Here is a 16,717-nt window from a genome sequence, read left to right as displayed (position 1 = left end):
ATGGAGATGCGCAGCGGCTCAGTTGTGACTTTGTTTCAAACTATTTTTGAAGATGAAATAGAGCAAAATCAGGCAATAGTGTTATAGTCAGACAATGCAAGTCACTTAATATTTACTTCATGTTTATTTAGCTGTTGTATTAAATCAATATCTCATTTACAAACTCCCTTAAAATCATTAAAAGCTGTCAATCATCTTAGTTCATCGCGATATCACAAAATTAAAATCAACGAAACTCTCTACACTGCTCAATGAATCTCTTATTTACACTCTTTCTACACTTTGTTTATGAAAGAATTCGTCAAACATGTCTGTGATTCATTACTCAACGTTGAAAACTAGGATGCGGTGTGTATTCAAAGCGCCGCCTTTACTGTTGACAATGCATGAAATGCTGCGCTGTGATTGGTTGAGCGGATGTATCGCATTTTGCAGAAAAGGGAAACTGGCGCTTGTCGCGTTTTGGAAAAAAAGGGAGAAAACATGACAAAATAACACGGCCAAGATCGCATTTTGCGTAAAATTAAAAACTGCCTTTTTAATAACGACCAGATACAATACTGATTTTGGCAGGAACTCAATTTTGTTTATCCATAGATCAGTGCGTTTATCGTGTTTTGGAAAAGAGCTCTTCATTTATTCCTTTAATATTTATCTTGCGGCCAGCAGTAAAAAACATAAGAAACGTATTTTTTAAAAAAACCCGGTGCATAATAAGTTGCTCTTAGTTTTCATTAATGACTGCAGTGTTAATCATTTTAATTATTAATTGTATAAATGACTACACCTGTTTATTGAGGAGTAAGCTAGTGACAGTGAAATGAAATTATTGCGGGGCAAATTAATTGTAATTTAAGAATAAAAGTAACCTAATAGGCCTAATATTATACAAGAAGAATGTAACAGGCCTGCATTAATTAAAAAAAAAAAAAAAAAATCAGCGCACATTATTGTAGTAAGTAAACATTCCCCGTATTATTTTCCTCCTCTCGACGTTTCACACTCCAGTACAGCGGGTGGCGCTAAAACACAAACATTTGTTTGACAAACACCATTAAACCTCAGAGAAAGTTTCACTGCGCTATCTCTCACTGCGTTTTATCGTGATGCTGTTTTAATACAATCTATTAGAAATTTAAATACAGTTTTTTGAATCAGATCAATAAATAGCTGTAGTACCGTTATTGTCATAGTTGTGATTAAGTTTTCAAGCAGGCAGGAATATCTGGAGGAGAATGAACTGAGATCTGCTGCTGTGAAGATGGTGTTTATTAAAGAAGAGAGTGAGGAGAACATGAGTGAACCAGAACCCTGGAGAATAAAACAAGAGGAACCAGAAACCTGGAGGATAAAACATGAAGAAAAAGGAGGTTAATTGGTGTTTATTCTTCATTCATCTTTAATGACTGTTTGTGGTACATTAGGCTTACAAAGCTTTAAACTTATTTTGAAAAAACGTTTATGCATGGTTAGTGAAAAAAAGTCACTGAAATAAGGCCATAAAACACATACAGAACATTTGTTTGCAAGAACTGGATGTGGTAGACTACAGTTTTTGCTAGGGCTGCTTGATTATGGCAGAAATCATAATCACGATTATTTGGGTCAGTATTGTAATCACAATTATTTGACACATTTATTTAACACATTATGAATAGGCCATATGCCCACAACGTTATATGTGAATGTTTATTTAAAGATAGTGTTATTTATCAAATGTATATTTTCTGTATATAATAAGGTTGCCGTGACATCTAGAGACCAGCGAAATTTCACATTCCCAATACCACAGCAGAGTACTAGGGTAACTAAGTTTGGTAAATAAATAAATAAATTAAAAAAAAAAAAAAAAAAAAAGTTGGTTGTTGAAAATAATTAAACAGTCTGTAATAAACAAAGGACAAATGCAATAGAATAAAAAGATACAAATGAAAGAAACTGTACTTCAAGGGTTTTTGTAATGCAAGTCTAAAGTATTCAGTTAACAACCTACTACAGAAATGAATAATCAAATATAAAATAAAACAGCATAGACTTTACAGTAAAAATTAAACTTTCTTTGTTTCTTATTAAATCTGCAAAAGTCCTTTAGTCAAGAGAAGTTAATGATTTTGAATTTGTCTTTTGTTGTTCTCACTTTAAAGTTGCACCTATTATGCAAAATTCAGTTTTACATGCTGTTTGAATATAAATGTGTGTTGGCAGTGTGTGATAAAAATCCGCCTGCTCATTTTCTTTAATCTCTATAAATCATAAACAGTGTCTCAGAGCTAACTGATCACATAATCTGTATTCTTATAAGTAGAGCCATTTGCAAAATGACCTTATTCGTGAAGTATTTTTAATTATTTTTGTGGTCATCAAGAAAAAAACCGTGTGGTCTTCAAATCCATGGGGTTGATAATACAGATAAAGTAGTTTTAGATTTAGTTTGAAACAATCTTTAGGGCTGTTGAATAATATAGATGGAGCAGCAAATAAGGGACAGTTTTTTTTTCTAACAAAATGTATGTTAGATACATTTTATGTTGATCAAACATATTTAATAGTTTTCCTTATAGAAACATGGGATTTGTGTCTAAAATGTTTAAAAAATGATGTTTTGTAGATTAATGTACCTCATTCATGAAATGTTTCAGGGAAGTATAATTTATAAAATTGCATCAAAAGGGACAAAATTTTGTATAGAAATTGTCTTTACACTTATACCTGGGTTCACTTTTATGTACTTTCACATTTCACTTTTTTTTCCAAGTTACTGACAAATGAACTCTTTTTGCTTTTATTTTAGAGTCTATTGAAGAAATTAAGGAGAACAAAGAAATAAATGAAGTTGAGGAGAAAAATGACAAAACTGGAGAAAAACCTTTGAGTTGCTTTCAAACCAAACAGAAAGATGTAAAGAAGAGAAGAGCCAAGAAATCTTTCACCTGCACTCAGTGTGGAAAGACTTTGACAACCAAATATAGTCTTAATGTTCACATGAGAATTCACAATGGAGAGAAACCGTACGCATGTGATCAGTGCGGAAAGAGTTTCACACTAAAAGTACACCTTACGGGGCATATAAGAGTTCATACTGGAGAGAAACCATTTGCTTGTGATCAGTGTGGGAAGAGTTTCTCACACTCAGCAAACCTTAAGAAACACATGAACATCCATACTAGAGAGAAACCGCACACATGCGCTCAGTGCGGGAAGAGTTTCATACAAAAAGGAAGCCTTATGGCACATATGAGAGTTCATACTGGAGAGAAGCCATTCACATGTGATCAATGTGGAAATAGTTTTGCACACTTAGCAAACCTTAAGGTACACCTGAACATCCACACTGGAGAGAAACCTTATAAGTGTTCACACTGTGACAAAAGATTCATTCAGTTTGGTACCCTGAAAACCCATGAGAGGATCCACACCGGAGAGAAACCGTATCACTGCACTGCATGTGGGAAGTGTTTCAATCATTCATCTGCTCTACAAAGTCATACAAAAAACAATCACAGTAAGTAGATCATCTTCAGATCCGGCACTTTCAGGTCTGATGCCGCATCCACAATAATGCATCAAGCAATGAAATATAATCTGGATAAATAATTCTCAACCAGTCATTACCAATGACACGGCAAATAAATATTATCTAAAATTTTCACAGTGAATAAAATTCATCTCCATCTTCAAAACCAGCAGATTGTGGCAGAAATAGCCCAATGTTTTTTACATCATAAATTTCAGAGTTTGTACAACCTTTTGAAAGAGAAATTCAGGCACTTTAACAACTTTCAAGTATTCCACACAAATATTTCCATATTTAAAGCTCTAAAGAGATGATCCCATTTAAATGTTATTTTTAATGGGACAAAACACAGTGTTTATCAAAATATAATTTTGTGGTAAACAATAAAAATACTATCATACTTCTGCAGTTTCTGCAGTATTCAGTATGTATACTGTGCATAGTATGCAAATTTTCTGTATGCATGGAACACCCAGATGACCTATCTTTGTCAGAATCTGCTAAAATAACTCAAGTACACTGAAATCAGTATAGACACTGTGTTCTGAATGGCATACTACCATACAACTCATACTATATTGCAGTATGTGCTATTTGTATACTGTGAATAGTATGCAAATTATGGAATACCCAGATTTGCTGTAATTTGATGTATGCATCTGAAGACACTGCATGGGATGCTGTTTCACAGAATGCAATGCACAAGTGGGCAGTATTTAATCGTATGGGCGCTGCGTCCCGTGGTGCCACACAGGGGGCAGACATACTTGTACAAGTAAGGGCATGTCACGTATCCAAAGGAGTCTTTTTAATTGTGTGAGTTGTACACGATATGGGCTTCTCAGTTTGCTCTGCAAAAGCCGCAGAATTTTACTGTTGACCTGCCGCCCTCCATGCCGCTGATGCGATGAAACAAAAGCCTATGAAAAAAAAAGATTGGGAAAACTGAAATAAAATGAGATTACATTTAACCCATGAGTGCACAACTTGCCTAAATGCAAATCTGATCTTAAGACACCTCATTAAGGTTTCAGCCCTGCTCCAACCCAGCTGTCTGTAGCTATTTATCAAGTGCTACCTAAGAGATTAATTAGCTGGTTCAGGTTGTTTGATCAGGGTTTGCCTGTCTCATTTAGTTAACACACCTGATTCAGATCACTGATCCCTAGACAGGTGTTCATTGCTTCCTACTCCCTGAGCAGGGGAAACAATGGCTGTGTTCGAAATGGCATACTTGCTTACTGCTGACTGCCTACTGCCCCGTAAACACAGTAAAATTAAAAAATACTTCAAATTTTCACCATAACAGATGAAAGCAGTCATTAATTTCAACTTTTTCATTTTGTATTTTGAAATTCTAAAATCACTATTTTAAAATATCAAATCATCTAAAAATCAAATGTTATCAATGTTTTGTACTTTTTTTTGTAGTAATGTCACAAATCACCAAATTTTTCTTCACTTTGTGACTAAATTACAAATCAATTATAATCACTGAAGTTGTCGGTCAGTTCTATATAACATTATACAAGAATAATGGTAGTAAAACAGATGAATAAATTATCTTTATTTTTGATAGCCCACACACCAGCTCTACCAAATCTGCTTCTGGTGCAACCATCTAAAGAACTTAGTGGCACTGCTCTCAAATGTTGGTCTGGAGCCATGCACTGTTATATCAGGGTTCACATTTATGTTTACATTTCTCAGCTTTTAACAAGTTACTGAAATTTTTTTTATTATTTTTAACTTTTATTTCAGAGTTGATTGAAGTAAAAGAGGAGAATGAAGAATCAAGTGAAGCTGAGGAGAAAAATCATGTCAAAACTGGAAAACTTTTGAGTTGCTCTCAAACCAAACAGAAAAACTTTAAGAAAAGAAGAGCCAGGAAATCTTTCATTTGCACTCAGTGTGGAAAGAGTTTGACACACAAAACAAGTCTTGAGCATCACATGAGAGTTCATGAAGGAGAGAAGCCGTTCACTTGTGATCAGCGTGGGAAAAGTTTTACACAATCAGAAAATTTTAATAAACACATGAACGTCCACACTGGAGAAAAACCTTACAAGTGTTTACACTGTCACAAGACATTTAGTCGGTCATCAAATCTGAAAACACATGAGAGGATCCACACTGGGGAGAAACCTTTTAAGTGTTCACACTGCAACAAGAGATTCATTAAGCCAGGAGACCTGAAAAGACACGAGAGGATCCACACTAGAGAAAAACCTTATGAGTGTTCACACTGTGACAAAAGATTTAGTCAGTCAGCACATCTGAAAACACACGAGAGGATCCACACTGGAGAGAAACCGTATCACTGCACTGAATGTGGGAAGTGTTTCAATAATTCATCTGCTCTACACATTCATACAAAAAAATATCACATTAAGGCTTCATGCACATGGAGACACATTTAGCTAGATACTTGAATATATTTTGTAACTTATTGGTATTTCATCCAGAAGTATCCAACATTTTAGGAGCCTGAAACTGCTATTTTTAGAGTGGATAAATCTGAAAATGACAGCTTTGAACCAGATTCAACTGTGAGATTCAGATCAACTCAAAAATGGAGTTTCTTTGCCAAAGAACAATGTCAAAAAGTTTTTTTATATATCATTTTGATTCATGATATAAATTATATCAAGGTTCTTTCTTATGAGTTTCATATTGATCTTGTTCAGGAAACTGAAGAAGAGGTTGTAACACTTAAGTGAGACTTAGAATTATTTTTAATATTGTTCTTCACTGTTGCTTTTAAAATGACTAGTTATTTTTCCACTTGTGATGTATTTAGGAAATGCAGATGCAAGATATACTGTCATGTAGCTTTGCAGCTGATGTGTCTGAGCTTCTCTTGCATTAGGAATGAATAACCAGTATTAAAACAGTATTGATTAATTAGCACTAATGTTACAGTTTTTTCTCAGTTGCTTTTGTGCATTTCTAGAATCATCCATAATATTTGCAAAGAAGTATGTGCTTTTCTCAATGCAATTCGTACAAACAGCACCCCACATTGGATTACCTGCAAAAGCCTGTAATTTATTCAAAGTCTTTAGTTCTCAAAGGCAAGTACTTATGTCAATGAAAACATCAGTGCCAACATAATGAAAAGTCATGTAAAAGAACATTTGGTTAATGTTGTGAATTTCCTATTAAAGCCTATTAAAAAAGCATTGTATTCATTACAGTAGCGAGCATCAGATGTACAAGATCCCCAAGATATGTATTGCAATAACAAAATGTTTATTCTGAAGTCTGAATAAAATTGTAGATTTTGTATGCACACATACCTTAATTCACACTTTTTGTAGCACTGTGTAGCACTTTGCACAGGCACTAATTATTTTCCCTCCACACTCCAGTCCAGCGGGTGGCGCTAAGACACATACGCTTGTTTGTCAAACACTATTAAAGCTCAGAGGAAGAAGATTAGTTTCATCGCGCTCTCAGTTGTTTTATCGGGATGCCGTTTTAATACAAACTGTTAGAAATGTTGTTTCTGTTGAAACAGGCCATAAATACCTGTAATATTCTCATTCTCGTAGTCGTGACTAAGTTCTTAAGAAAGCAGGAATATCTGGAGGAGAATCATCTGAACTGAGATCTGCTGCTGTGAAGATGGTGTTTGTTAAAGAGGAGAGTGAGGAGGACAAGAGGAACCAGAACCCTGGAAAATAAAACAGGAGGAACAAGGAGGTTGGCGTTTACACTTTGATTCATCTTTAATGACTGTTTGTGGTATATTAGGCTTAAAAAGCTTTAAACACAGAGTGTCCTTAATATAAAAGAAAACAAATAAGACTTTAACTATCATTAAAAACTCTTGAATCAGTGTTTGAACGTTTTTATGGAAATGTGACTGAACCGACACAGAGAAGGTTTCATTATTAGACTTGATTTTTGTTTTTTGCAATCATAAAACTGTGTTGAACTCAGAGCATCTCAGGAGCCTTTGTGTGTGTGTGTGTGTGTGTGTGTGTGTGTGTGTGTGTGTGTGTGTGTGTGTGTGTGTGTGTGTCAGTTAATCAAGCCACTGACCAAACTTAACATAGTTTTGTCAACACCAATAGCCTTGTGGGCAGTACTTATGAAGTATCATTGAGCTTCGGGTGTCCCAAGTTCGAATCCCGGCTCGCTCACCTTTCCTGATACAGCCCCTCTCTCACACTTTACTCCCTGTCTGAAATGCTGTCCTACCCTATTAAAAAAGGCAAACATGCTTAAAATAAATCTTAAAAATAATCATAATGATAACATTGCTATAAACATACAAGCAACAGCACTGTGAAAATGATCACCATTTGTAATATCATGTGCATGTCTATTACGTGTTCAGCCTTAGCCTACAGATGAGTAGTGTTTCTTTACAAAGTGACAGCACCAACTACTCACCTTTCAGCATAATACTGTTTTTAGTTGTTTTCACAAAAGTCACAATGTCCAGTGTTTCCAAATGTCCCAATTGAGTTTCATCTTTTTAATGGTTTCATATTAGGCCTGATGAAAGTGAAAGAAGAACAACAAGATCTGAATGAGGTGGAGGAGAAATATCAGTCTCAGAAAGATCATGATGTCAATGGAGAAAAACCAGTGAGTTGCAGCAATCAAAAAACAGATGTCAAAAGGTCTTTCAGCTGCTCTCTGTGTGGAAACACTTTCACACGTAAAACAAACCTTAAAAAGCACATGTTAGTTCATGCTGGAATAAAGCCCTTCAGTTGCTCTCAGTGTGGAAATAGTTTTACACAAAAAGGACACCTTAAAGATCATTTGGTAACTCACTCTTCAGAAAAGCCTTTCAGCTGCTCTGAGTGTGGAAAGTCTTTCACACGTAAAGGATACCTTGAGACTCACATGTTAATTCATGCTGGAATAAAGCCTTTTACCTGCTCTCATTGTGGAAAGAGTTTCACACGGAAAAGACAACTTAAGGATCATTTGCTAACTCACTCTTCAGAAAAGCCTTTCAGCTGCTCTCAGTGTGGAAACACTTTCACACGTAAAACAAACCTTAAAAAGCACATGGTAGTTCATGCTGGAATAAAGCCCTTCAGTTGCTCTCAGTGTGGAAATAGTTTTACACAAAAAGGACACCTTAAAGATCATTTGGTAACTCACTCTTCAGAAAAGCCTTTCGTCTGCTCTGAGTGTGGAAAGTCTTTCACACGTAAAGGATACCTTGAGACTCACATGTTAATTCATACTGGAATAAAACCTTTTACCTGCTCTCAGTGTGGAAAAAGTTTCATATGTAAAGGAATCCTGAGGAATCACATGTTAATTCATACTGGGATAAAGTCTTTCATCTGCTCTGAGTGTGGAAAGAGTTTTACACAGAAAGGACAACTTAAGAATCATTTGGTAACTCACTCCTCAGAAAAGCCTTTCATCTGCTCTCAATGTGGAAAGTCTTTCACACGTAAAGGATACTTTGAGAGACACATGTTAATTCATGCTGATTAAAAGCCTTTTAGCTGCTCTCAATATATAGAAATCCTAAATTAGGACACTAAAGAGATGCCTTACCAGACAATTAATACAAATTAAAAGTGTAAATGTGTAAAAAATGACATGCATGACATGTAACACACTACTACACAAATAAACATATTGTATGAATTCAAATAATCATGTTCTTTCTCCATGTACTATAATATAGTATTTTCCCAGTAAACTTTTATGTACCATTGATGTATATTTTAGAAAAACTGTATTACATTACATTAAGTATTACATTAGGACCATGTGTTGTTTTATCTTGCCTAAATGTAAAAATGAGTACAATAATAACATATTGAATATATGCTTATAGAAAAATCTTAATACTTAATAATTGTTGTGGCTAATTGATTACCATGTGTATAACCCAGTCCCTCCAGCATTTCGCGTTTTCAAATTTTGCTATCTATTATCCAAAGGCACACCACCTGGCAAACCATTAGACATTAAATGCTTATTTAAAGAGAATGATTGTGGTGGGGAGTTTGGTCAAACTATGGCAGTGATACAGGGAATAGTGCAAAATAAAAGACAACACCGTCCGCAGACCCATAATGTGTGCAAAAACCTGTACAGTCTCTTGGATTTTAGATCTTGTTGGTCCAATTTTTTCCTTTTTTTTTTTCTGCATAGTAGCTGTTAATGATTTGTTTCATGCGTTGCTCGTTTAGATCATCCAACAGAAATTAGACCTTTACACCAGCAGTGTGATGCATCTGCTGGTCAATCAACCCTTTAAAATTACTAACCAGTGTCTCATGTTTGTTTCCCCTTGTATTTTATGTGTTGACCGCTAGGAGGTGCTCAGGGCATATTTTTTTCTTTCCTAGTTTCTTCCTTTACGTGATGTGTGTTGCAAAGCGAAAGTAAATGTTTCTCGCCAATGTATTTATTGAAAAAAAAAGAAAGAAAAAAAAAAACAATAATAATAATAACATTTATTTTAAAAAATAACACAGCTTTCTCGCATAACGCACTGAAGCAGACCCTGCATAGAGTGAATCCTTTTTTGAGCCATCGATATCAACCAGTTAAGCACCACCTTCATGGACAGCGCCCGGTAACGTCGCACGTAAGAAGGTTTATCTTAAGCAATCTGGAAGAGTAGAAAAGCTACACCTGTTGTTAAGATTTACCTTTAGAGTCTTCATAGCGCGCTAAGAGACAGCGTAGCCCTGTGGTCCGTACGTATCACGAACTGCGATCCGTTTAAGCCCTATAAAGATAGATCAGAGCCAATGCTTCAGGGAAATTGCTTTGCTGGTCCAATGGCAGACTCCAGCGATAGTTTTGTGTTCACTGTTTCACACACAACAATCACATATACGCATATCTGTATGTTGAAAATAATACATTACAGATTCAGTAAAATTCGGTATATTTTAATTAATGATTATAATTTAGTGTTTTCCTTTTTGTGTGTGTGAGAGAGAGAGATTTTTGCAATTATTTTGCTGTGAAATGGCAAATTATGCAGAATCTCAAAAAAGTGCGACTTTGCTGATTTTGCGTTGGTTTCAGCGATTGCAGAATCGCGAAAAACTGGAGGGTCAACGACACAAATACATGGTGAAAATATAGTATAGCAAAACCATTATCAATTTGTGGTTACCATGGTTGTGTTGTTGTCTGTTAAATATTTTGGATTTAATTTTGCATTATTTTATTTTATTATTATTATTAGGCTACATCTTATCATTGTCACGTGTTTTCATTGATCTTAAATTGCATTTACATGCTGTAGCGTTGTGTTTTTTTTTTTACACTGAAATATTTGACTAATAATTTACTTGTTTTTCCCCTCTAATCTGAAATATTTGACTAAAAATCATGCGAATCTATTATTTTATTTCCTTTTCATCTATTTGTGCAGACCAGCTTTTTTGTTTGTTTGTTTTTAAAGAAAAACAAATTAGGGCACCTGAACACTATTATTTTATTTTCCTTTTCAGAGTCTTGATTCTGTTTTAATACAAACTGTCAGAAATGTTGTTTCTGTTAATAGAAAAATACAGTTTTTTAATCAGGTCAGTAAATACATGTAATATTGTCATATTCACAGTCGTGACTAAGTTTTGATGCAAGCAGGAACATCTGGAGGAGAATCAGCTGAACTGAGATCTGCTGCTGTGAAGATGGTGTTTGTTAAAGAGGAGAGTGAGGAGAACATGTGTGAACCAGAACCCTGGAGAATAAAACAAGAGGAACCAGAAACATGGAAAATAAAACAGGAGGAACAAGGAGGTTGGTGTTTATTCTTTATTAATCTTTTCATGACTGTTTATGGTAGAATAGGGTTACAAAGTTTTAATATTACTGATAGTTATAAAGTTATATATATAACTATCTATAGTATATATATATATATATAGTTATATATATTTTCTTTAACAGAAACAATCTTTAGAGCAGAACGATCTGTTGAATAATATACAGATCAAATAATAGGAGACGCTTTTTTCAACAAAATGTATGTTAGATAATTGTGTAGCTGATCGAACGTATAAACATATTTAATAGTTCTCCATATGGTAACATGGGGTTTGTTTATGTAATATTTACAAAATAATAATTTGGACTTATATATATATATATATATTTTTTTTTTTTTTTGCACTAAAAGTTCTGCACTATTTTTGTGTATGTAGTAACAAAAGTCTGAATCATGATCACTTAAGTTGTTGGTCAGTTCTATAGAACACTATAGAAGAATAATGGTACATTTAGTAAGAGTAGAATATATTAATTTTATATATGAAAATTAGATTTTGCACATTACTGATAATCTAAGTAAAATTTGTATGCTTCCCATCTCAAGCTCAGTGCTTTACTGTCAAATGTGTATTACCAAGAAATAAACGTATAATTAGTTACTGCACTTACAAACGCAAAACAGTAAGAATTTTATGATTAACCCTTTCACGCGTACGATCACACCAGTGTGATCATTCTTGGCTGGTCCCTGGAGCGTACGATCACACCGGTGTGATTCGAACGTTCAGCGCGTCACGTGATAAACCGCTGAATTCAGATCTGCTTTGGCGCTTTGGCTGGCGCTGAGCCAGATCGGACGCGCTGAGCACTTGTCATATTATCGCAACTATTCCGTGTTTTCAACCATATAATACTTATTTTAGGTTCCAGACATTTACATACAGATAAGTCCTAGTAAAACGATGCATTTATAGTTTGCAAAATACACGCCGATGTCTATGGAAGCGGCAATAATGATCCTTACAAATGTTATCTGACGACATGTTTTATTGATATCATATACACATTGTGTAGGTAACTATAAAGTTTACTCTGCTCTTCTCCAAGCTCACCAGAGACTTACTTTAATGTTTTTTCGGGAGGAGAGGATGAATTTGCGTTTTGTAAATCCCACAGTTTGGATTCAACGCGAACATGGCGGCGCCCATCACTCGGCATAGATCAACTAACACGCTCATTATAACAGTGTTTAAACCTCCAAATACATTTACTTGCACATATTTCAGAATCGGAATATCAGATATTTCATAATACAGTGAGTACGTTTGTGAATATTAATAAAAGGGGAAAACGATATAAAAGTGATACATGTGTACTACAGCGCTATTGTGGCTGCATTGTATCACGTGACAAACACGACGCGTCGCCATGGAAACAGTAAGGCTATACGTTCTAAATAACGGTCGCCTAAAAAAACTCACTCTGGGGGCTCAGCTAGAATATTTTAAACTCACGTGTGAAAGGGTTAAATTATCTTTAATTTTCATACCCCCTACAGGAGCCCCCAGCACTACCACATCAGCTTCTGGTGCTGCTCCCAAATATTAATCTGGAGCCCTGCACTGTTACATCAGGATTCTCTTTTATGTTCACATTTCACAGTTTTTAACAAGTTACTGAAAATGGACCATTTTCACTTTTATTTCAGAGTTGTGTGAAGAAAAAGAGGAGAATGAAGAATCAAGTAAAGTTGAGGAGAAAAATCCTGTCAAAACTGGAGAAAAACCTTTAAGCTGCTCTAAAACAAAACAGAAAGATGTAAAGAGAAGAAGAGCCAAGAAATCTTTCACCTGCACTCAGTGTGGAAAGAGTTTGACAAGCACAACAGCTCTTCAGCATCACATGAGAATTCATACTGGAGAGAAACCGTTCACTTGTGATCAATGTGGGAAGAGTTTCTCACAATCAGCAAACCTTAAGGAGCACATGAACATCCACACTAGAGAGAAGCAGCATGCATGTGATCAATGTGGTAAAATTTATTTATGGGCTTCAGGTCTGAAGAAACACTTGAAAGTTCATACAAAGGAGAAGCCACATTCATGCCATTGGTGTGGTAAGTGTTTTTGGCATCTACAAAGTTTGAAGGTATATCAGAATATACATACTGCTGTGAGAGAATACATGTGCTCTAAGTGTGAAAAGACTTTTACTTCAGTAAACTATTTAAAACTGCATGAAAGGATACAAGCTGAAGAGAAACTTTATAAGTGTTCACACTGTGACAAGAGATTCAATCAGTCAGTACATCTCAAAACACATGAGATGATCCACACTGGAGAGAGACCTGCATATGTGAAGCGTTGTAATCATTTATCTGCTCTACACAGTCATACTAAAAACAAGCACAGCAAGGCGCCGTAAAAATGGAGACATGTTTAGCTGTATTATGCAAATATTTTGTATTGTACAAAGTTTGCTGAGGATTACCAAGTGATTTGACAATGGTGGGCAAGCCTGAGGCACATACTGGAAATATGCTGTTTATGATTACTGCTATAAATGAATTAATTTTATTAAAACCCTGCAAAAACCTTTCTATTGAGAGATGTAAATAAATTTTACTTTTGTGCTTGCAGATTATTTTTTAGGTTGTTTAAGCAAATTCAATGACTGGTTTATTCCTTCTTTATATTTTAGACATGTACGACATATCTGGTTTTGTGCATCAATGTCTATAATGTGTGCTGTAGGTGTGAACGTTTAGGAATCTTATCCAAGCTGTAGGCTAAAATCAATTGTGTCAACACATATTGAAACTTTCAAAAAAAAAAAAATATATATATATATATATATATATATATATATATATATTGTGTGAATAAATATTGCTGAAATTACAATTTCATTCACAGATCCTTTATGTCAGATATCACCATTACAGATTATTTGAAAGTTTTATTGATACAACATGACACTAAATTGTTATAAAAGAGAAGCGTAGTGACATCACTGTTTAAGGGCGCCAGGAACCCATCAATCAGCTTTTTGAACCAGTTCAATGAGCCGAATTGTCCCGAAAAGAACAGGTTCGCAGAAATGAATTAGACTTTGCATCATTATTTTTAGTGCATCTCTGTGGCAAAAATTACAGCGTACATGGTCTGGCATCCCTACTTGTCAGTAGGTCAGAGACATTAATCTCATAAGTTTTAATTTTTAATTTTGTTTTATCAACAATGGTCTACTGATTGTATTTGCACATTTTTTTTAAAATAATTTTTCGTTTTAATAGTTAAAAGCCATGATGTTTTGGGTTTTGATTTAAATTTATTAAAAAAAAAAAAAAATTGAATTGAATTGAAAACCTTTATTGTCATTGATTTTTTTCTGCATACAATAAAATTAAGAGCACTGCTTCTGACCGGTGTTAAAAAATGAACATGTAACTACAGACAGTACATGCAACTATAGGCTGTACAGTATAATTATAAAAAAAGGGCGATGCACTATATTTTCGGGGCATTTCATGTCATTTAATAATAAATGTAATCTAATAATAATAATAGGCCTAATAATAAGAAGAATAGAGTAGGCCTACATTAAATGGAAATGATAAATCCTCTTAATATTGTTAGTAATTGATGCTTTTTAAAACATTAGTCAAAACACCTTTTTTTTTTTTTAGCTCCAGAAAGACACCGTTTGGATTCAGTTTCTACCACTTCACTTTTTTCTCTCTATCATTCTTTCATTTCAATAAATAAATTAAAAATATCATCAATGTGAAACGATAATTTATGACGTTACGAGAGACTATTTTGAGCAGCAATATTAATGGAATTCCAAAATCTGAAACATATAATAAAATCTAAACTGTGACAAGAGATTGTTGTGACTGTTTGTAGGGCTGCACAATTTACACATATCTTTTATCTTTTATTTATTTATTTTTTCAGTGACACGGAGAAAAAAAAATCCCCTACACTGGAGAGAAACTTAGAAGTATTATTATTCCCATTTTTACTCAAAATAGGGTGTTATAATAACATAACAATATAATAACTGATTGATTGTTTATTTGCTAAAAAATAAAAACTGGACAAAAACAATGGGATGTTGATGAAATGAGTACTGAGTTTAATCAATAATTACTGGAAGCAATACAAAAAATTAAGTAAAAATGCAAACAAATAAGACAGATCTCTCTCTTTACTGACTTCTAAGAGAAGCAAAGTAGCCAGTTTCAAAGCTGTGTATATCTTGTATTTGCATGGAAGAGTAGAAGTGGAAGAAAAACTACATGTTCTTATGAAAAACAACAAAGAACAAGTTAAATAAATATCAGATTCAAATCCCTGAAATATGCTTCAAACGTTTTTTTTTTTTCCTCTCTGTATAACACACCGCCATGTATTTTCTGCTATAATAATTTGAATAAATTTTCTCCTTTGTGTGAATCTTCAGGTGTTTCTTCAGGACTAATGCTTTCTGGTAGTTCTGCCAAAATTATAAATTATAAGTTTTATTTCCAATAGATATTATACAAGATCAACAAACAAACTGTCTCACCACCACCAGCTATAGGTGCAGAGGAGAGATTTTGCTGTGGTTATTTTTCAAAGAACAGACTTTGTTGCTCAGCACATAAAGATGAACTATACTTACTGTGATTTCTGACTGTGCTGATCTTGTTTCTCCACTGCATGAATCCTCATGTGTATCTTCAGGTGACTTTTAAAAGTGAAACTATTTCCGCACTGATCACACGTGTGCAGCTTCTCTCTGCTGTGGACCCTCTCATGTTTCTTCAGCTGTCCTGAATCACCGAATCTCATACCGCATTGTGAACACATATGAGGTTTCTCTCCAGTGTGGATCCTCTCATGTTTTCTCAGTTGTGATGATGCACTGAATCTTTTGCCACAGTGTGAACACTCGTAAGGTTTTTCTCCAGTGTGGCTCCTCTGGTGTAGTTTTAAACTGCTTGCTGAAATAAAAGCCTTCCCACACTCAAAGCACACATGGTCTCTTACATCAGTATGTATTTTCCCATGACTATATAAGTTTTGCAGCTGAGAAAATCTCTTTCCACATAAAGAACACGAATGTGGCTTCTCCTTTGTATGAACTCTCAGGTGTTTCTTCAGGTTTGACGCTCTAGATACCACTTTGCCGCACTGATCGCACGTGAACGGCCTCTCTCCGGTGTGGATCCTCATGTGACTATTAAGGCTATCTTTTAATGTGAAACTCTTCCCACATTGATCACAAGTGAATAGCTTCTCTCCTGTGTGGATTCTGATGTGTCTTTTAAGATTTGAAGATTGTGTGAAACTCTTCCCGCACTGATCACACGTGAATGGTTTCTCTCCAGTGTGAACTCTCATATGATCAACAAGATGTTGTTTGTTTGTGAAACTCTTTCCACACTGAGTGCAGGTGAAATATTTCTTGGCTCTTCTTTTCTTTAAAAATGTT

The 16,717-nt window shown here is 34.7% G+C and overlaps 2 protein-coding genes and 1 pseudogene across 2 annotated transcripts; 2 read left to right on the top strand and 1 right to left on the bottom strand.

The window, feature by feature from the left end:
- LOC127160070 (zinc finger protein 850-like) overlaps positions 1-16,717 on the bottom strand; it is a 41,688-nt pseudogene that overhangs the window by 20,758 nt on the left and 4,213 nt on the right.
- On the top strand, positions 1,067-6,415 carry LOC127160072 (gastrula zinc finger protein XlCGF57.1-like). The gene is made up of 3 exons (XM_051102743.1): positions 1,067-1,370; positions 2,792-3,502; positions 5,276-6,415. Exons 1-3 carry the CDS (start codon positions 1,262-1,264, stop codon positions 5,932-5,934), a joined length of 1,479 nt encoding a protein of 492 aa, XP_050958700.1. The 5' UTR covers positions 1,067-1,261; the 3' UTR covers positions 5,935-6,415.
- Positions 6,946-13,660, top strand: LOC127160078 (gastrula zinc finger protein XlCGF49.1-like). Its single transcript, XM_051102747.1, has 3 exons — positions 6,946-7,219; positions 11,111-11,266; positions 12,945-13,660. Exons 2-3 carry the CDS (start codon positions 11,158-11,160, stop codon positions 13,658-13,660), a joined length of 825 nt encoding a protein of 274 aa, XP_050958704.1. The 5' UTR covers positions 6,946-7,219; positions 11,111-11,157.

This window comes from Labeo rohita, unplaced genomic scaffold (assembly GCF_022985175.1).
Source record: "Labeo rohita strain BAU-BD-2019 unplaced genomic scaffold, IGBB_LRoh.1.0 scaffold_286, whole genome shotgun sequence".
NCBI lineage: Eukaryota > Metazoa > Chordata > Actinopteri > Cypriniformes > Cyprinidae > Labeo > Labeo rohita.
The sequence above is the reverse complement of the archived record's forward strand: the minus strand, read 5'-3'. Positions and strand labels throughout refer to the sequence as shown.